This window comes from Cetorhinus maximus, chromosome 16, assembly GCF_964194155.1.
Source record: "Cetorhinus maximus chromosome 16, sCetMax3.hap1.1, whole genome shotgun sequence".
NCBI classification, from domain to species: domain Eukaryota; kingdom Metazoa; phylum Chordata; class Chondrichthyes; order Lamniformes; family Cetorhinidae; genus Cetorhinus; species Cetorhinus maximus.
This window is the reverse complement of record NC_135894.1, coordinates 53,260,886-53,282,757: the sequence shown is the minus strand read 5'-3', so window position 1 is coordinate 53,282,757 and position 21,872 is coordinate 53,260,886. Positions and strand designations below refer to the sequence as shown.

Here is a 21,872-nt window from a genome sequence, read left to right as displayed (position 1 = left end):
TATATGATGCTACAGCTGTATTTTCAAATGCATAAATAATTTGCCAAGAAATATTATGCTTGGATCAACTCTTTTGTTTGAGAATATAGAGAATTCAGAAAATACATAGAAAAGATTTTAATTAACTCTCCAATGAATCCACACGAATCAGAAGGTCCCAGGTTAAGTTTTCAGTCAGTACTGAAATTAGGTCATCTGAGCTGGACCAACAGTTTGGGATCTGCAAGTAGTCTGCATGCCTGAGGCTAGAGATGGGAGTAAAAAACAAAAATCACCCATGGTTCCCACTACCTTGGGAGTGGCACCTAATTTTTTTAAAATTTAAGATGTTTACCAGCTTGAATTTGAACCGCTAAACAGAAACGATCCAAGAATCCTGTGTTGAAGTGACGTAGAAGTTGCACCATCGCAGACAAGGTGCAGCACTGGCCAAAGCAAATCAGAACAACAAGACTTGCTTTACACGTAATAGTTTTGTATAATTCAGGTTCCAGCTGATAACTGAGATGCAGAGACATTGTACAGCAAGTGTACTCAAAAGTAAAAACAAAATGGTGGCGTCTACCACAGCTGCAGAAATACAGGTTCATAATCCCTCTGCTAATATAACAATGGAAATTCCATAAGGCCTCATGCTAGTTACCAGCTTGAACAATTTAGATTAGAGCATTGACAGAGTTATTCATAAATTAATGGATAACAAAACACGTGCACAGGGTTAGCCATTCAGGCAAAAAAAATCAACATGCTGTGGGCTGACTTATAGAAATTAAGAGAATTGTTCAGCATGTGGCAGCTGTTCTTTAATGTGGACATGTACAGCATTCCGTTTTGGAGTTAGAAAATTCCAGAAATCTTTACATCACACAAGCATATTCCTTAAAGATCGAGAAGGAGATGGGGGATAAAAATGATCATCCTTTAGATATTCAAAAGAAGTACGTGGCTGATAGAGGGAAAACAAATAAAGTTTTAGGCTGTGTTGCTAAGACCATTAAAGCAGGTTTAGAAACCTCCATATGTCCACACTTCAAATACAGTGTCTAGTTTTGATCTCTCTACACAGGAGGTGACTGAGGCCCTTTTTAACAACGAAGGGATTGGATGCTGTCCAGTTGGATGAATTTTTTTTTTTTTGAGATGGATAGGAATAATAGGATGGCAATATGTGCACACAAGACTTGTAGGGAAGCAGCTGGATTTCATGTCGGTAAATATTACTTCTCATAACAAATCCATTGCCCTCTGAAAGATTACCAATATGTGAAGTGAGTATGGATTTCAGAGTCTATTTAAAGAGAATTTGTCAAGTTCCTGAGGAAAGAGGACAGTGACACATGTGGGAAGTAAATTGGTAGTTACCTGCGATTATGAGGAGTTATTGGCTATTGCGATCTCCTGTAGCTTTGCTTCATTGCCTTAAGGGATTGTGTATTATCTGTTAAAGTTTTTTCCCTTTTCTGTTGTGATTGTTGGTATGCTATTGTCTATATGGTGTGGGCTTTATCATCTTTTCAAAAGTGCACGAAATTGTTGGCTGTAAGGAAGTGCTTCGGGGCATCTTGGAGATACTGTAAAACCCAAAGTACTTTTGTTCTTTTACTGTTTGTAAATCAAAGTCTTTTCTGCTTCACAAAGATGCAAACAGTTATGTTCTAACTCGCTACACCTTTCAAGAGAGACTGTTTTAATAAAGTCAAATATCTTAGTTACAATATGTTAATCCTGAATAACTGCTATAGACTGTAACCAGTAAGGAATCGCTCAGCTTTGACAGAAACATGAATGGTGATTGGCGGCACCATGCTCATTTTATTGCAGCCTCTCCACCTGCTTAATTTTCTACCACCTACACTGCCCAAACTGCTGAGGTGCCAGGACAGCCCGCGTCACAAAAATCACACTTTGATCCCTTCCCCAACTACTCTGGTACCTTCACCACCTTTGCGTACCTCACTTTGTTCCAGCTGTCTCACATCTCCTTTCAATTTCTCATCCCTTACTCACCTCGCCATCCCCACCTTGGGTTTTTCACCAATGTGATCATCCCGCCACCTCTAAACAGAGCAGCTTCTCATCCTCTCTGATTTCACTATTCAACATATTTTGCTCAAGTATCTTTCCTTTGGCTTCGTGTCCACCTTTGACTGATCATGCTTGTGAAGTGCCTTGAAGTAGTGGGGTGAAGAGGCTATTAAATGATAACCACCCTTAATAACCATCTTTGTCCAGATGCCTGCATTGAGCCATATGGACGGTCAAGCTTTCGCAAATGATAGGGATAAAACTGTGAAATGTGACCAGTAAAATGCTGTGGTGTTTAATAATTGATTTCTAGCATGGGCCTCAAATAGCCATGTGTAGCACAAGGGAAATGCAAAACACAAGGTCCTACATTTGATTCCCAGTATGTGCTGAAGTAGCTAATCTGATTGATGTACTTCAAATGAGGAGGAAAAATCCATTTGTACTAACTCTTAATGCCTCCCTGTAGTCAAATCACCTGCAGAGGCTTGCTATTCAATATGAAGGATGGCCCTTGAATAATGTAGTGACAGGCTACTGGTACCCCTGGAACCATTACCCACTCAAAAAGGTGAATTGTCAGCAGAGGAAGGGATTAAAATGGGGTGAAAAAAATTCCATCTTTCAACTGAGATGTTAAACCAAGTCACCAGCTACTCTCTCAGGTGGATGTATAAAGATCCGGTGGCACTATTCAAGGAGGAGCAAGTGTCCTGGCCAATTTACCCTCAACCAAAATCACAAAGAGATCGCCTGCTCACTTGTCTCATTGTTGTATACATCAACGACTTAGATGAGGGGAGTGAAGGCATGGTAGCTAAATTTGCAGATGACACAAAGATAGGTAGGAAAGTATGTTGTGAAGAGGATATAAGGAGGTTGCAGATGGATATGGGTAGGTTGAGTGAGTGGGCCAAGATCTGGCAAATGGAGTTTAATGTGGGAAAATGTGAAGTTGTTTACTTTGGCAGGAAGAATAAAAAAGCAGAGTATTACTTAAATGGGGAACGGTTGCATAATTCTAGGTGCAGAGGGATCTAGGTGTTCTAGTACATGAGTCACAACAAGTTAGTTTGCAGGTACAGTAAATGATTAAGGCAGTTGATGGAATGCTGTCCTTTATTACGAGAGGGATCGAACATAAAAGTAAGGATGCTACGCTTCAGTTATACAGGGCATTGGTGAGACCGCATCTCGAATACGGTGTGCCGTTTTAGTCTCCTTATTTAAGGAAGGATGTAAGTGCATTGGAGGGGGTTCAAATGGGGTTTACTAGATTGATACCTGGAATGAGTCAGTTGTCTTATGAGGAAAGATTGGACAGACTGGGCTTGTTTCCACAGGAGTTTAGAAGAGTGAGGGATGATTGATTGAAGTATACAAGATCCTGAACGGTCTTGACAGGGTGGACGTGAAAAGGATGTTTCCTCTTGTGGGTGAGTCCAGTATTAGGGGATGCTGTTTTAAAATTAGGGGTCACCCTTTTAGGACAGAGATGAGGAGAATTTTTTTCTCTCAGAGGGTTGTGCGACTTGGAACTCTGTGCCTCAGAAGGCGGTGGAGGCCTGGTCATTGAATATTTTTAAGGCAGAAGTAGATAGATTCATGTTAGGCAAGGGAATCAAAGGTTATTGGGGGTAGATGGGAATGTGGAAATCGAAACAGAAGATGATCAGCCATGATCTTATTAAATGGCGGAGCAGGCTCAAGGGGCCGAATGGTCTTCTCCTGTTCCTATTTCTTGTGTTTTTATGTTTGTGGAAGTTTGAAGTGCATAAATTGGCTACAACACTTCCTACATTACAACAGTGGCTACACTTCAAGAATGATAGAATGATTGTGAAGCTTTTGGGGTATACTGAAGTCACTGGTACTGTATAAATGTAATCTTTCTTCTATCTAGATAAAAAGGTTTACAATAAATAAATAAAATACAGAATTCTTACGTGGAGCCTTGAGTTCCAGCCAACCTGGTCCCTTGATCTTCCTGTTCAGGAGCAGAAGTTCAAGACTTGATGTATTGGTACCAAACACTTGAGAAAAGGTTTCCCCTTTTAAGTCAGAAGGAAGTTGAGGCAGGTCAGCCTGCATCAAGCAATAATGCCAATTACAAACATTTCAATCATTAAAACAGCAACACAAGGCTGGGTATTCACTGCACTAGTTTATTGACAGTGGACAGATAAGTGTTCACAAAGACTTTTTCAAGCTTGATGATAAAATGCTGAAAACATTCAGCTAAATACCATGGCTTGTGTATTTAATCATTACATAGTATTTACAGTACAGAAACAGGCCATTCTCACCTCTACAAGTCTTCAATCACCCTATTTACTTCAGCTAACCCTAGCGACATATCCTGGATTCCTGTCCCCACCTCATATACTCATTTAGCTTCCTCTTATTCAATGCAAAATATAAAATTAGAATGCAATGACCTGCAAGAGATTAATTATATTCCTTCATAACTTGCATGTACACCAGAGTCTGCAGTGTCATTACTTGGCAGACAAGAATATGCTTTCCTGCCACAAAACTGCTATCAATAGAAATCAAGAATAATCAATTCGGTTCACCTGAAGGCAAGCCACAACACCCATGGCCTAAACACAAATTAGAATGCATTCTTACAATTGATTTAGTAATTGTCCTATACTTACTGCATATTTGATTTCTAGGTATTCACAATTTTCAGGAACATCTGGAATTTCAAAAGCATACTTTCTCTCCGCTTTCTGAAAAATTAAAACATAACCAAGTCAGTGAAGTCATAGGAAACCACCGATTGGATGAATTTTGGAAAATCCTACAGTTTACTAACCTTTGATTTGAACTTCATTATTTTGTATTTTTCAGAAATCGCCTCACTGAATTCCTGATAAACATCCAGCATTGTTATAGGTGTCTCTGTATCCTTGCCATTTTTCAGATTTAGGCGCTGAAAAGAATTCATAGTGAATAAATCCATTTTTATCATTTTCAAAATATCTCGAAATAATAAAAAACATTAAAGTTTAAACAGTCATTACATGTCTTAGTTGATAACATAATATTATATAATCTCATCTTAATGTGGAATATTGAAAGAACAATGCTGCAAACACACTGGGTTTCACACAGCACCTAATTATGCCCTCAAGATATCTCAAGCAATGGAATATTTCTGAGGTGGAGACATGGCAGCCAATTTGCAAACTGATGAACAACCCGATAATCTTTTGACCAAGTAAACATTTTGTCCCTACTCTCCTTCCATTAGTGCCATGGAATCTTTTGTGCTTCTTGAGCAGGCAGGCAAAGCCTCGGTATAAAGTTTCATCCAAAAGGATGGTATTCCTTCAGTATTGTAACTGTGTCAGCATACATTAAGTGCTCAAGTCTACAGTGGGGCTTGAACCCATAATCTTCCAACTCAGAAAAGATCATATAAAAATTAATCAATCTCTTAAGGAGACATTTTAACAGAACCAGAAGAGGCATTGCAAAATGTGTTAATTAGATTTAAAGAAAAACAAACAGGATGAATTGGCAATCGAATTTACATTTCAAGTTAGCAAACAGTTAAAATTTAAATATATTTTAAAAAGGAGCTTTACTCCCAGCAGCTGATATATGATTGCATCAATACAAAAGGCATAACCACCATATAATCACCGCAATGAAAATAACAGATAGTACATATTATGAACCTTAAGTTGACTAGTTTATAAAATTGAATAACATGTTCCATTACAAACAACTTTATGGCAAGATCAAGGCCATTGCGTACCGTTTCCCGTGGCAACAGGTATATTGTGCGCTCAATGTTTCTCACAGCCACGCAGCAGCTGACATGTGTCTTTGCTGATTCAATCCACACTTTGCCAAAGAGATATACGACTCCTGAGAAAAACTCAAACCGGTCAGTTATTGTCTTTCCAATCTAAAACAAACATGCAGCAACAGTCATTTCATTAGATCTATGTACCATTACAAGGCCAGAAACAAACGTCATTTAGTTCCGAAGTACTCTTGGCCTGCTTTTTCATTTATTAGGTATTTTTTAAACAATGTTTCAGTTTTTTCTTAAAATACAGAGGAAGATCATCCAGGTTCAATCTTTAAACTGTGCTCTTAGCTAATCTCAGGCAAGACAACAGTTGGATGCCACATTATGCCTCAGGAAACCATTAGCTAAAGGCTGGGCAGGGATCGGGTGGGGGTGGGGAAAGTTGGTCGGGTGCGAGGGAGAGAAGAAAAGGAGATAATCAATTGGCTCCCCTGTGGACATATATAATAGTATTATCAAACCAGGACAGGGAACTGAACATTCCCGGTTAGAAAATACTCAGGAGGGACAGAGTAGAAAAGCTGCAACATTAGAAAGGATTCCATGACAGTGTTAGTCTGCAAGGACACACTACATATTTATGTTGAGTCAGAATGCTTATGGGTAGGCCTCCTCAAAGGCAATTAGGGATGAGCAACAAATGCTGGCCTTGCCAGTGATGCTCACATCTCACCAAAGAATTAAAAAATAGCAATAGGAAAGGAAGCAGCACAATTATCCAAGTGCATCACTGGCCATCAAAACAGTGGAGATTAGATATTGGGGGTGATCCGTGTGTTATGCAAGAATGTGGCACTTTATAGAGCGATTTTAATTGTCCAAAGACAAGCTGAAATAAACGCAACGAAAATCAAAATGGGGAATATTTTCTGGAATGCACTAGGGCTACTTTTAAATTAGTATGTTTCTGACCCAACAATCAATGAAACATTGCTTGGCTTAGAACAGTGAAATTAAGTAGAGCAATTAGCTAAGGTGAGAAGAGCAGGACAACAGGGCATTAGTAAGTATGCTTAATAAAAGTACAGTAAAGAATAATGAAAATTCAAAGCCTGAAAAAAAATGACAGTTCCGTATGATAAGAAGGGATCAGGACAAAATAGCTGGGCAGAAAATAAATCAGTGGTAGAGAATCTACAAACAGGGGATGGATGGAGTGCAAAATAGATTTATGCCTATAAGGGAAAAAGGTGTGCAAAGGATAGAATTCTGCATAGATTAAAACTGAACAAATTAAAAAGGAAGCCCTGCAATAAAACAAGGGGTAACAATGCTAAATAAAATTATTAGAAATACAGGAAAGGAGAGATGAAAAAAAATGTAAAAGGTTAAAAAGTATTTGAAAAAGGCTAGTAAATAATATTTTAAATCCTTTACTATTTCCTATATATGTAAAATAATAACTAAAGAGAAGGTAGGGCCGCTCAGAGTTGAAAAAGTAAATCTAGTTGTGGAGGATGAAGGTACGGCAGAGCTATTACATACTGCAGCAATATTTACAAATAATGGTCAAATTTAGAACATAGGTACACTGGAGAAGAGGTTAAAAGAATTGTTAAGGGGTAAGTAGAAGAGGAATTGGTTCTGTAAGCATTAGCAGAGCTCAAAGTGGATAAGTTACCAACCCAAGGTGGTGTGCACTCTGGGCCATTAAAGAAAGTAACTAAGCAACAGTCTAAACTATAGTTTTTCCTCGGATAAACAAAGTCAGCTTATTTTCTCTCAGAGGGTTGTGAGTATCTTGGAACTCTCTTCCGGGAAAGGCAATGGAAGCAGTGTCTTTGAATATTTTTAAAGGCAGAGGCAGATAGATTCTTGATAAGAAGGGGTGAAAGGTTATTGGGGGTAGGCAGGTATGTGGAATGGAGGTCACAATCAGATCAACCATGATCATATTGAATGGCAGAGCAGGCTCGAGGGGCCGAGTGGCCTACTCCTGCTCCTAATTCGTATGTTTGTACGTGAACGTTTCTATTGAAGCAAGAAAGGATGACAAAATCAGGCAACTATAGACCAGCAACAGACGTAGACAAATTCATAGAATCTATAATTTGAGATCAATTTAGTGAGGATTTAGGAGTTCCATAGGATAATCAAGAGCAGCCAACAGAAACGTGTTAAAACAAGTAGGCCTGGAATTTCTGCTCGATGGCACCTGTATTTTCATTGCAATTCACCTGAAATCGACAAACGATCATGGAAAGTTTTTTCGTGGAAAGTTACATTCAGTGCAATTCAAGTTTCTGCAATCTTTGGCAATTCAAAAACGTTGCTCTAGAAGATGATCCGCCTACAAAATTGGCCATGAGCCCAAATCCAAGCAATCACTGGTGCGAGCTTCTGCTAATTGTACTCATTTGCAAGCCTATGAGGAGGCTCCGAAACTTGAGCTTTTTTAAATAAAAGGCACAAGGACACCAATAGATACATTTTTAAAGCTTTTGAATTTTAAATTTACGAAGTAACTGTCTACCGTATACCAGTACAACTAGCAAATGGCTCTGTATGAATTCTTTTTAAATCATTTTCAGTTATTTAAAATTGGGTTACTCCAGGTAGTGGAATGGACACTTTGTGTGGTAAATCTATTTTCGGCTGTGTTAATCAAGTTGTGCCAAGTTACCAGTCACATTATGTACTAAAATGCTACCCAATTGCGCTGGTTCAATTATGCATTTGGCGAAAAAGCAAATGAGTTTGAGTGGAAACTCGAGGGAAAAAAAAACAGTTCTGAAAAAACTAACACAATTTGTGCCTGGATCACAGATTTCAACCAAAGGGGAAACTCTTATCATGTAATGTTTGGTACAGTTAAGCCAGTTTTTGTTGTAAGAATTGACTGATTGGATATAGAAATGGGATGCAGCTGCAGTGTACATGGATTTTCAGATTCAATAAAATGTCTCAGGAAAATTGCTACAAAAATTCACAGATGCAGTGCAAGACAATATGTCACAGCACAGATAAAAAATTGATTGACAGACAGGCAGCAAAGGGCAGAGTGAGTGAATGCTGCTCAGGTTGAAAAAGGGTCAGAGTGGTGTGGTCCTGTGGCCATGCTGGGTCCCTTGTCGTTCTAAATAAAGAAAATATGGGCTTGACCATAGTACATTGAAGTTTGCTGATGACAATGCTGGTGGTATAGCAAACAGCAAGAAAAATAGTAAAAGATTTCAGAAATACAGATAGGTTCTAGGTAGAAAGGTGGCAGATGGAACTTATTGCAGCAAATTGTCATGCAATACATTTTTGAAGGAAGAACAAGCAATGAGAATACAAACTCAGTGGAAAGAAGCTGAAAGTTGTAGAACAACAGAGACAATCTCAGGATTTGAATTTGTAATTCGCTAAAGATGTGAGTGTAATGTAGAATTGAAAATTTGCCTGTAAAAATGGTTGGGCCCCAGATAGAGTGCTGTGTATTGTTTTGGGCAGTAACGCCACAATGAGAGCTGAGTAGATTCTCAAGGATGACACCAGGGATGTAAACCTATTGTCATTGGAAAACGATGTGTGACACTAGGTGTATCTCTACCGCAACAACGAACACTATAATGGGTATTACTAGAATTTTTTCAAGTTATGAGAGTTTTTGATAAGGTGGCTAGAGGAAGACTATTCCCTCTGGTAGGGGAGTCAGGGAGAAGTGTGAAGTGTGAGAGTGTGAAGATAAGAGTCCGAATGAACTAATTTTTGCAGGCTTGATTTGCCGCAAGAAAGAGTTGAGGCAAACACTAAATTATTTGAAGCAGAGTAAAAAGAATTAAATTTCTTGGTCAAGTCAACAGTACCAATTAACTAATAAGGCAATCATATCTGACACTACATAATTATTAAAATGCAGCACATAACAATGCCAGTATAACATGTAACTAACCACTGCGTCAGTATATTTTAAAGAGACAGAATTTCAGTGCTTTTAATTAAAACCTCTGAAAAATATTGCCATTACCTGGTTGATGATACTGGTCTTCATAAGCGTCCACCCAGTAGAATCTGAATACCTGCTCTCCTTCTGAACCAGTTACTAATGGCAAACGACCTGCATCTACCTGCACCTCAACCACAGAATTACTTTCATCTTGGTCCATACGATCCCAGCAAGAAGATTCAGTGAAGGTAGAGTTTCTAAACAAGAGGGCAAAACTTTTAAAATATGCACAACTTCTTCTTTTCAGAGCAAAATGCAGATTGATTAACAATGCATCATTTGGGAGACTTTATCTGGACTAGCATGGTGGAAAGAGAAGTGTCTATGTATGGTGTCAATGTGGAGTTCCAGAAGGCATTTGACAAGGTTTCACACAAGAAAGTGTGCAAATGAGGTAACCTTGTGACATGGGTTACTGGTGTGGAGAAAGGAGTCAGAGTGTGGGTAAAGGAAATATTGGCTGAATGGTGGGATATGACAAGTGGCGTTCCCCACAGATCTGCACTGGGGTCTCAGCTTTCCATCATATAAATTATTGACTGGAAGAAGGAATAGAGAGTTGTATATCCAAGTTTGTATATGGCACTAAGCTAAGAGGCACGGTAATTTTCGTAGATGGGAACAGGAAGTTACAAAGGGGCATAAAGACAGACCAAGTAACTGGGCAAAACTACAACAGATGGAATTTAATGCAGAAAAGTGCAAAATCATCCACTTTGTAGCTTGAAAATATAAATCAGAATATTTTCTTCTTTGGGTGAGACTATGAGTGGAAGAGCAAAGGGATTTAAATGTCCAATTACGTAAACTTTTAAAAGCTAGTTCACAGGTACAATAAGTAATTTAAATGGCTGATGGGATCTTCACCCAAAAGGTGATTAGGATACAATGGGAAGCGAGTGATGCTATAAGTTGTAGAGAGCCTTGGCCAGATCCCAACTGGAAAATTGAATTCAGTTTTGGATGCAGAAATTCAGGAAAGATATTTTGGCCTTGGAAGAGATGAATAACAACAATAACAACCAGGGTTCAGAGGGTTAAATAAAATAGATAGGTTGCATAAACTTGACTGTCATTCTCATGAGGTTAGACAGTTGAGAGGTGATCTAATTGAGGCCATTGAAATTATAAAAGGATCAAATTGGGTAGATACAGAGAAATTACTAATTCTGTTAGGGGAATGTGGAACAAGAGGGCCATGGTATTAAGGTTAGACAGAGTGAAGTAAAGAAGCACATTTTAAGAGAAATCTGGAACTCTCTACTCCAAAAAGCTGTGAATGCTGGGTCAATTGAAATTTCCAAAACTGAAACTGATAGATTTTTATTACATAAGGATGTCAAGTGATATAGAGTAATGGGGGTTAATGGAATTAGGGTACAGGCTGCCGTGATCAGACTGAATGTTGGAACAAGCTCAAAAGACTGAATGGTACACTCCTGTTCCTCTGAGTAACAGTTATTTTTGCATTTCAATTCATGAGGCAGTAGCTTTGTACAAAATTAAGTGGCCAAAATTCTAAGAGACACCAAGAGGGACATGACCGGGAAACCTCACAGGTTAAGACAGAGGACAACGTCAGTTTGAAACTTTTCTTCTTATTAACATATCCTGCAGATGCATTAATATGCCAAAGTATTCAAACTATGAAGATGCTTTTGAGGGCTGTCACAAGGGCAGAGGAAAATGAATTGATCAACACCACCATAGGAATATTAACCTCTTCTTCAAATTTTGAACTTGATTTGTATCCCTTTACTTCTCTTCTCAAAATTACAGGCCAGACCCATAAAAAAGCCAGAATGTTAGTCCTGTTATTCTAACCAAAGACTGTATCCAACCCCAATACCAGATTCATGCCTCATTTATTTGCCCCATCAGAATTCCCTAGAGTTAATTCCCTGAAAAGGAGCAATTTTCAACGGCTCCTTTAGGCACTAAAGAACCTCTGAGGTGGTCCGTGTTTAGCTCAAGTTGTCCTCTTGGTAAAGGAGTTGAAGCTAGTTAAGCACGGCTGCCTGGAAGATCATTAAGGGACTGAATGCCACTTAAATTGTCTGCTAGTGCTCATCAGTGAAATGGCATGGCATTTTGCTTTATTTAATGCCCACTACTAACAGTGGCCAGCAGGACAGGAGTAAACATGGTGTTACAGACCATTCTGAGCACTAAAGGCATACTTACCTTTTACTGTTCACTTACTGCTGTAGGTTTGAAGAGGACTTTGTCAGGACTTCATCAGCACTCTTATCAACACTGAATCTGCAAATTCTCTGAGAACTTCACCTAAAAAGAGTAGGTGCTGTGCTACTCTAACTAATCAGACAGCTGATAGGAGTCTGCAGGAGAAAGGGAGTACTTGGTCATGGAGTATATAAAGGAGGAAGACAACAGGACAGGCAGAGAAGCAATTGTTACAGCCCGAGGCGGGCAGGAGAGGAAAGTGGACTCGTTCCCCCACTGCTGGGGCAGGACATTCCTCCTCCTTTGAATCACCTCCACATGGACTGCAAGTAATATGTCCAGAACCTAGATGCAATCCATCTTGGTCTAAGCCATCCTAAAAGCAGCTGCTCCACGTCAGGTGCTCCACACCTTCAGTGGAAGTGAGTGTGTACTACATGTACTGAGCAATGTTCCCTCCCAATTTCTTTGTTGTGCAGACTGTCTGTGGCATGACACGGCCACTTGGAGATTTCCATATTGCCATGCAGAAGTGCATCTTAAAAGGGAGCTTTGGTTGTGAGCAGCCCATTTGTTCCCTGCGCAGTTATTTCCAGTTTGTTGCAAGTCCATGTCCCCACACAGAGGGAATGTTGGTACTGATCCACAAAAATAGCTTCTAATTGGCAGTTGAGTGCTAACTCTGCAGGGGTCTGCTTCAAAGTTGCATGCTGAATACAGACTTTCAGGTATGTCTTAGCACAGCTTCCACTGAGTACCCATTTCATCCTTACACCAAAATATACCCCCTCAATAATATATTACAGTAATTGCCAAAATGTTCTTTTCACCAATCATCTTACACGAATGGTTTGTCTTCCTCCTCTGGTTCCTCTACTTTGATATTTTTTTCAGGTTTCATTTCCACAGTGGAGACAGATTCAGTTTCCATCGGTTCATCAAAGTCTCCCTCATTGAACTCCATTGCGTAGGGGTCATCTACAAATCAAAATTCACAACTTAAAACACACAAAAACAGGAGTTATACAGTACTGATGCTTTCAAGTTTAAAATAGGGAATCTGTTAAATGTTTCTCTGTTTTAATCTTTCCACAGATGCTGCCAGACCTGCTGTGTAGTTCCAGTATTTTGTCTTTTTGTTTCAGATTTCCAGTATCCCCAATATTTTAACATAAAAGATACCTTTGAGAGTTATGAAATATCTCCTTAAATGTCTGCTGCTGCTTATCTACCATTTTGCCTTTTAATCTATTTTCCCAATCTACTTCAGCTAATTCTGTCTCCATGCCTTTGTAATTGCCTTTTTTTTAAGTTTAAGACACTAGTTTCAGACCCTCAAACTGAATGTGAAATTCTATTATGTTATGATCACCCTTTCCAAGAGGAACCTTTACTACAAGATCATTAATTAATCCTGTCTCCTTGCACAATACCAGGTCTAAAATAGCCTGATCCCTGGCTGGTTCCACAATGTATTGTTCTAAGAAACTGTCCCAAATACACTATGATCTCGTCTTCAAGGTTACCTGTGCCAATTTGATTTGTCCAATCTATATAAAGATCAAAATTGCCCACAATTATTGCAGTACATTTCTTACAAGCCTCCATTATTTCATATGGCTCGGTGTGGTAATTGAAAAGACATGGAAATAGGTCAGCGTTGGCCAGTGCATGATTCAGGAAAACTGGTAAAATAATAGATGATAAAATACAATCCTCAAGCACAGAAGATATTTGTCCTGATTTTGCTGCAGTAATGATGGCAGATCATTACTCCTCTAAAACTGACAGCAGCTTCTGGAGTTCATACATGCTCAGTTAAAAACAGAAACCCAGAAGCTGCTGTCAATGACTCAATGCTTCTCTATAAGGGGAACTGTTGAAATCCCTGCAGACTGCAAGCATAGATTGGTTACAGTACAGGAGACAGCCACACAGCTCATCACGTCCTTGCCGGCTCTCTGCTAGAGCAATCAGCTAGTACCCCTCCCTGCCCTTTCCCTGTAGCCCTGCAAATGTTCTCTCTTCAGGTCCTTATCTAGTTCCCTTTTTTAACCCAGATCCTAATCTATCCTAAAAAAAGTTTTCCTCATGTCACCATTGGTTCTTTTGCTAATCATCTTAACATCAGTATCCTCTGGTTCTTGACCCTTCCAAAGAGGACAGTTTCTCTCTATCTACTCTGTCCAGCCCCCTCAGCATAACCTCTATCAAACCTCCACTCAACTTTCTCTTTCCCAAGGAGAACAAGCCCAGCTTCTCTAATCTATACACGGATCTGAAGTCTGTCATCCCGGAACCACTCATAAATCTTTTCTGTACCCTCTCTTAAAGCCTTCACACCCTCCCTAGATTGTGGTGGCCAGAATTAGACATAATACTCCAGTTGAGGCTGAACCAGTATTTTATAAAAGGTTCATCATAATTTCCTTGCTTTTGTACTCTATGCCATTATTTATAAAGCCCATGTGCCTTTTTTATCCAATTTCCCAACCTGCCCTGCAACCTGAAATGATTTGAAATCCCCAAGTCTCTCTGTTCCTGCACCCACTTAAGGTTAGGTTTGGAAGGTCTTGTGGTGCAGTGGATAGCATCCCTGCCTCTGAGCTAGAAGCTCCAGGTTCAAGTCCCACTCCAGGACTTGATGGCCAAGGATGGTGCATTCATAACGCGGCCAAACGGGTTGAGTATCAACTTGTAAATCCTTCCAACATACATCAATGGAATGTGGTAAGAGTGGGAGAGATTCCTGGACAGCCACATGAAATTGAAGCCTCTACCATCACCATCGATAGCTCCAGACTACAACATGCATACTAGTGTATGTTGCCACAGCAACTTGGGCTCCTTGGGAGCCAGTTGGCACAGATGGCTAGATGTGGATCAGATTGATACCAACAGCTCAAGGCTCGAACCCCGTTCCAGCTGGGGTGGATTTGGGACCGGCTTCCTTGCCCTACCTGTGGTAGAGGTCATGCGCTGTGGGCTGAACCTGCCTTTAGGCAAAGATCTCAAGAAGGTGGTGGTTATATTTCCTCTCCTCATTCTTCCCACCAAAATGTACTCCTTCACAATTCTCCACATTACATTTCTTCTGCCACGTGTTCACATATTCAACCAACCTGGCTCTGCTCTCTTGAAGTCTACCGCTATTCTCCTCTCAGTTCACAATACTTGCAAGCTTTGTGTCACCTGCAAATTTTGAAATTGTGCCCTGCACACCCAAGATAAGGTTATTAATAGAGAAGCATAAAGAAAAGCAATAAATCTAGTACTGATTCCCTGGGAAACCCTGCAAAAAGCTCCCTCCAGTCCAACAAAAAACAAACATTCACCACTACTCTCTTTTCCTGTCACTTAGCCAACTTCATATCCATGCTGCCACTGCCCCTTTTATTCCATAAAGTTCAACTTTACTGGCAAGCCCATTATGTGGATCTTTAACAAATGCCTTTTGGAAGTCCATGTACACCACATCACCCCCATATCCCTCAATCAATTAGAAATAACTGAACAGAGGAAACCTGTCCTTTAAGCTATTAGTCTCGCTGCAAAAGCCCTTAAAATGGTTACATTTTGTTGAATGATGTGTGTCAAGGTTTTTAACAGGGTACTATACTTATCATTGCTACTGAGAAAGCTGTTGCCTGGAAAAAAATAATTTTATACTTGACAAATGTCAAATTTATCCTTTATGATGAAGAAAAACACATTTATGACTTTTTTTTAAGCTTATGATATTTCAGCTCCTATCTTAATCCTCTATGTGTAACTATTTCATTACCTTTAAATGATATTGAAAAGTGAGGGTTAATCAGTGCATTCCTAGTTTGCTATTGGAGAGAATACTTCAATGTGATTGGTTGTTTATCCTAATTGATGACATCATTGTTGCCAGAAATCTGGAGACTCCCCTGCTCTGGCACCAGATTCAAAGTAACTTTGAGAAAGGGGAAATCCATGCCACAGAGGTTGCAAAATCTTTATGGTAGCTTTGTTCAAGATTAGCGTCGTGATGTCACTTAGCCATTAAGTACAAATCCATTTTGTAAAATAACATGTTCTTCAGCAACAGTACCATGGTGAGCATCAGATCTGTATCAGTTAAGAGCCTAGGCATGAACCACAGAGACATTATCTAGCTCTCCCTTGTTAAGCAACGAGGGTAGAGATAGCTGTATAATAATTTCTGAATGATTACACCTTCAAACTGCAGTGACACACTTCCCAGAGTTTATTTTTTCCCCATTCCTTGACAATTATAAAAAACTCAGTTCCAAAGTGATTCAGCATTCACAGTACTATATTTGTAGGACGTGTGGAACAGAAAGGTATACATCTTAAATTAGTTCACATCAATATTTTCATCTAATTATACAACATGGCCTTTTTTCAGGAGGCATGTGTCGTAATTAAACCTCCTTTAGCACTGCAATCTCTAAGCTTTGTTCTACCACCACCTAGTGCCCACAATGAAAAACATGGTGCAGGAGCTGAACTCCGTATTTCCTACTTCTGATTGGTTCGGTTTTCCTTTTCTCCTGCCCTCAATTACTCAGACACACTGATAACCATAACAACACTGAGGGTCAATGAGGTGATTTCCCGGATGCCCTCTGTATTTGAAATCTATTACAATTTCTCTCCCACCATCCGCCCCACACCCCTAGCCCATCAGTATTTTCATTTACTACTTAAATGTCACCAATTTTGTGACTTAATTCTAAGAATCACTGACAAGCTGTACAGGCATTGGGCACACATTTATATTAGTGGCTAGGCCAAGGGGCATCACAGGTCAAAATCTAATAGGAAGTAAACATTGCAGCCCAGTATAACTCTTCTAATTTATGTACTGTCAGGGAATTATAAACTTTAGCAGTGCTGGTTACAAATTTTAAAAGTACCTCGTCTACTTTACAATATATGCACTCAAACCAGAAAGCCAGCCAGCAGACTCAATCTGTATCAGTCTTATACCTGAGATTCAAAGCCAAAAAGTCAGCTTGTCCTCCTAAACTCAAGAACTATTCTCAATCCAAAGTCTGAATCAAATTTCTCTCCTATCTTTTTAACCACTTCTTTCTCTTCAGATTTTGGATCTTTATTCCCTCTCATCTTTTTGTCTCCTATTCTCTGGTTGAGTTTTTGCCGCTCTTTTCGCTGTTTTCCAATACTGTTCTTTGGGTTTTGTTGTTCAACCACATTAGGACAGGGCTCCGTTAAATAATCTTGACTTGAAAGCTTAATTGGATATTGGCGTGACCAGCTCTACTGTATCGCCAATGTACAAAGATAGAATTTGTGGATAAATGTATACTGATAGTATTGAGTGCTCTACACATTTGTAGCTAAGGCAAGGGGAGGTCCAAAATGGCCACTGGCTCCACCATGTACAGTTTCTAGGAGACGACTTTTCTTTGTCTCACACAGTACTAATCAAACCAGAAAACTGGGCTAAACCAGTGTGTCCAATCATGTTACAGGTAAAGAAACTCAATACATTACCTGCCATCGGGACCGGACAAATCTTGTTTACAAGAAGTGCGGTGAAACCATTGCAAGAGGGAATGGTTCAGTGCAGTGACAAAGTTACATCATACCATTAGCAGCAAGTTGAAAGAGCTCTCTCACCACACACAGCCGACAATGCACTCATTTTTATTTTAAAAAACTGTATTTTAAACAGCTATTTTGTTGACTGTTAATCAACCAACATTTAACAATTTAAAATAATCGAAGTAAGAGGAGCAGCAAAAGTGCTGAGTGGGTGATTCCGCTCAATCTCCCCCCAACTCCCAAGATCCCAATCATCCCCCTTGCCCGCCACGTCTAGCCAACATGGTTTATTCAATGTGAATTTAAGCAGCAGAGACCATGGGCTCTGACAATACGCTGGCTGTAGAGCTCGAGACATGTCTATCAGAGTTAGCTGTTCCCCAGCCAAGCTGTTCCAGTACAGCCATTAGACTGGTATCCACCTGACAATATGGAAGATTGCTGGGGTAGGTCCTATGCACATAAATTGGATAAGTCTAACCTGGCCAATTATCATCCTATCAGTGAAGAGATGGAAAGAGTCAACGGTGACACCCAACTCAGACAGTCAGTTCAGAGACCAAGCTCCAAACCTCATCATGGCCTTGATCAAAACAAGAAAAAAAAATCTGAATATGCAGCATTCAATTGAGAGGAGCACATTGGAGCCCAAACCAAATGGAGGTCAAAGGAATGGCTGTAATCTTATCTAACATAAAGAATGATGGCTGTGGCTGTCACAGCCATAGGACATCACTGCAAGAGTTCATCAAGAGTAGCATCTTCAGTCCAGCCACCTTCAACTGCTTCATCAACAACCTACCTGCAACTATAGGTTCAAAAGTAGGGCTTTTTACTGACAAGTCAACTGTTCAGATCCATTTACAACTCCAATGCTAGCCTATTGCTTGACCTGTATAAAATGAGCTTGGACTGACAAGTACAACTAACATTCATACATGCAAGCACCAGGTAATGACTTGTAATTCTTAATTATCTTCAACAAGAGAAAGTCTAATCATCTCTCCTTACCTGTCAACAGCACCAACATTGGCAAGCCCCTGGCCAGCACCACCTTAGGTTGCACCATTGACCAGAAGTTTAATTGGTCCAGCCGTATCAATACCCTGGGAGCAGGGCAGAGACTTTATTCATTTTTTCACATGATGTGGGCATCGCTGGCTAAGTCAGGATTTGTTGCCAATCTCTAATTGCTCTTGAGAAGTTCAGAGGCTGAATGCTTTGCTCAAGGTGACCCTCCCCTCAACGCCTCTCCACATCTGCAAGGCTCAAGCCAGGAGTGTGATAGCATACTCTCCATTTACCTGGATGGGTGCTGCTTCAACAAGCATAGCATCAAGCAGATCAGTGATCCTGAGCCCAATATTAACTCTCTCCACCACTTATACAATGTGGCTGCAATATACAAGACCCATAGGATGCAGTGGAGTTTACTTCACCTCCTACTCCAACCACCTCTGCCACCATGATAGACAGAGCAACAATGTTAGAAACGCCATTATCATCGATCTCCCCTCAAAGCCATACGTCATTCTGACACATTGCTGGGAAATAATGTCCTGGAATTTCCTATCTAACGCCACTATGGAAACACCAACAGCACAAGGGCCACAGCAATTATAGAAGTTTCACCACCATCTTCTCAGGACAACTAGGGATAGCAAATTAATGTGGCCTTTCCAGCACGATCCACATCCCAAGATCAAAATAAAAAGCACAGCAGTGGAAATGGACTTGATAAGTGTGGGTTATAGTGACATGCATACAAAAAAACTCTAGGTTTGCAAATCATTTTGGCAATGTCACAGACATATAAATAAAGACACATGTTAAATCAAAAAGCTGGGTTACAGGGAGAAATGCACACAAATTATTAAAAGAGTGCACCAAAAACAAAGCTACATACACATGGATAACAGGATCACAATATCCATCGGATTCTGACTAATTAAATGCCTCACGGTTTGGAATTACACACAAACAATTAGTCCACTGGGTACTGCATTAGAGGGCTAGTCATAACGCTTGGAACAAGACCACGAAGACAAGGCAAAGGGAGATATATAAATAGAAGTTTTATACCTTCAGCAAGTTTCTCATCTTTTACAATCACAGTCTCCAGACAGTTCCCTTTGTCTGCCGATTCCACCCTCTTTCCTTCTTGCTTCACAGTCATCTGTTTGATTGAGGAACTCACAGGAACAGGCTGGGATGAATCCACAATGCTGGCCACTTCTTTAGTAACGACTGTTTTCCTTACAGAATTGTTCTGGTGATTAGAACCGAGGACTGGAGAAACCTGAGGGTTGAAAAAAAAAAGAAATGCAAACTTTAACTTTATTTTGGAAATAGCCAAGAATTGAATTGCCTTCAGATCATAAATATTACCTGAAGACTTGTGATGTTGCAATGATGCAGCATGACAGTCACTATTAAAGATCAAAATATTGGAAGGAGGGTGTCAGGAGCTGTCAAAAATCTCTCTCACCTGTAGCCTCCAATCTCATTTTCAACTGTCCTCCTCTCTAGTTTGCTACTCTATTCGTGTTTGTTCACCCAAACTTTCTCTCCTCATTCCTTTTTATAAGATTTAATTATCTCCCCCTCCACCCTCACAAATCATCATCCTCCTCCCCACAAAACTGTGGCACTCCTTGTCTGTCAGTCTTCCCTTCTTCCAACAATTTACACACCATAAAATCCAGCTGTGGCTACCAGGCAGGCGGAGATCACCTCATCATTTCTTGTGAATTTATCGACTTGAAATCAATTTTGCTGGAATCATTACTACTGGTCATGTCCCTTCTCAGTCTCTGATTGAGAAACCTAGAGCCAGAGGTCGTCATCAGGCACTCTGGTATGATGATGGGACAGGAAGTTCATCACGTGACAGTAAAAGGGCATGGAATGTTGCAAAGTAATTTAACTCCACACTTGGCAAAACCTTTTGCTGAATTTACATTTCACATGAGCGACATGTTATAATCTTATGGACAGCGGCAATGACCTCAGTTATGTACGTTTTTGGTCTTTGAAGTCTTCATTATACATCTCACTTGCCCAAGCTGTTTACAAGCTGCCTCACACCCTCATATTTGATTACACCAGAGAGAGAGAGAGCAAGCAGAAGAATTGGAATCTATATGGATTGAATATTTGGCAAAATATTTGCTACAGCGCTGGCACAGAAGGGATCAAAATGCCATTAGAAAATCTAGTCATCAATAGTGATATTTTAAATTATACACTTAAAAGATGTTTAATAAAGACATAAAAAGAACAGCTAGGAACAGATGCCCCAGGTTTCTTTCAGCAATCAGGAGCAGTCACAATGAAACCGTGTCAGAGATTTTATTGTTCGCTTTCCAATTCAAGGAATATGGATGGTTTGGTTTTTTTTTTAATTTATCAAAGCCATTTACTGAGGTACCTTCAGGGTGGGTGGTTTGACAGAAAATGGATTAGCTGATACTCCAGCAGGCTTCCTCCTCTTTAGAACTACAGCAGGTGGCGGCACAGGTAGCGAAGATGTCTGTCAAGTTCAAACATTGATTACTTAGGAATTCATAAACACAAATGCTATTCATGCAGTTAAAAAAAAAACACAATAGGAAGAGGGAATAAGCAAGTCACAGCACACATGTAATTATCTGAAATAATTTAAACATGATTTGGCTCTTTACCTCTGCATGAAGATCCTGAAGAATATCTCCCAGCAAATCATCCTTGGACAGGTCAACATCTTTCTGCAAAAAGATTGTAAAATTGAAAAAAAATATTTACTACAGGGAAAAATATATATGGAACCCTTTCTCTCCTCAGACTGGTCAGTGACATGCCATCTCCACAGCCAATCATAATTTGCATTTAGTGTCCTCGGTACAGAAAAAAGTCCCAAAATGTTTCAGAGGCCTAACCAAAAAATGGATATCAAACTAAGGTTATTGGACGGGTGTCCGAAAGCTTGGTTAAAGAGGTAGGCTTCAAGGAGAGTCTTAAAAGGAAGGGTTAGGTAGAAAGGCAGAGGTTAGGAAGGGAATTCTAGAGTATAGGTGAAGGGAGGAGGGAGATGTACAGGTTGTCAGAACCAGAGGAACAGAGCACTCAGAGGGGTTGCATGGCAGGATAAAATGGCCGGGACGTAGGACAAGCAATCTTACAACACAGCCAGTGGAGGCATGCTTGTGGAAGCTGACTCCACATCTGTGGATGGTGCTGCTAGGAGGCAGTGTGTAGATGTCAGTGAAGTGTGGGGGGGCAGTGGGTAATAGACAAGGATAAATCCTTGAAGGTCCCTGGAACTAAAGTTACTCGAGTGGGAAGAGAAGGAATTGCTGGTAATGA

At 40.0% G+C, this 21,872-nt stretch overlaps 1 protein-coding gene across 1 annotated transcript in view; it reads right to left on the bottom strand.

Moving 5' to 3' along the window:
• pola1 (polymerase (DNA directed), alpha 1) overlaps window positions 1–21,872 on the bottom strand; it is a 253,947-nt gene that overhangs the window by 216,524 nt on the left and 15,551 nt on the right. Inside the window, exons 6-14 of the mRNA XM_078559832.1 lie at window positions 21,212–21,274; window positions 20,959–21,060; window positions 19,611–19,827; window positions 12,812–12,947; window positions 9,807–9,982; window positions 5,795–5,907; window positions 4,847–4,963; window positions 4,686–4,760; window positions 3,972–4,110 (exon numbers count right to left, since the gene is read on the bottom strand). Coding sequence (XP_078415958.1) covers window positions 3,972–4,110; window positions 4,686–4,760; window positions 4,847–4,963; window positions 5,795–5,907; window positions 9,807–9,982; window positions 12,812–12,947; window positions 19,611–19,827; window positions 20,959–21,060; window positions 21,212–21,274 — 1,138 coding nt within the window. The remainder of the gene's footprint in view (window positions 1–3,971; window positions 4,111–4,685; window positions 4,761–4,846; window positions 4,964–5,794; window positions 5,908–9,806; window positions 9,983–12,811; window positions 12,948–19,610; window positions 19,828–20,958; window positions 21,061–21,211; window positions 21,275–21,872) is intronic.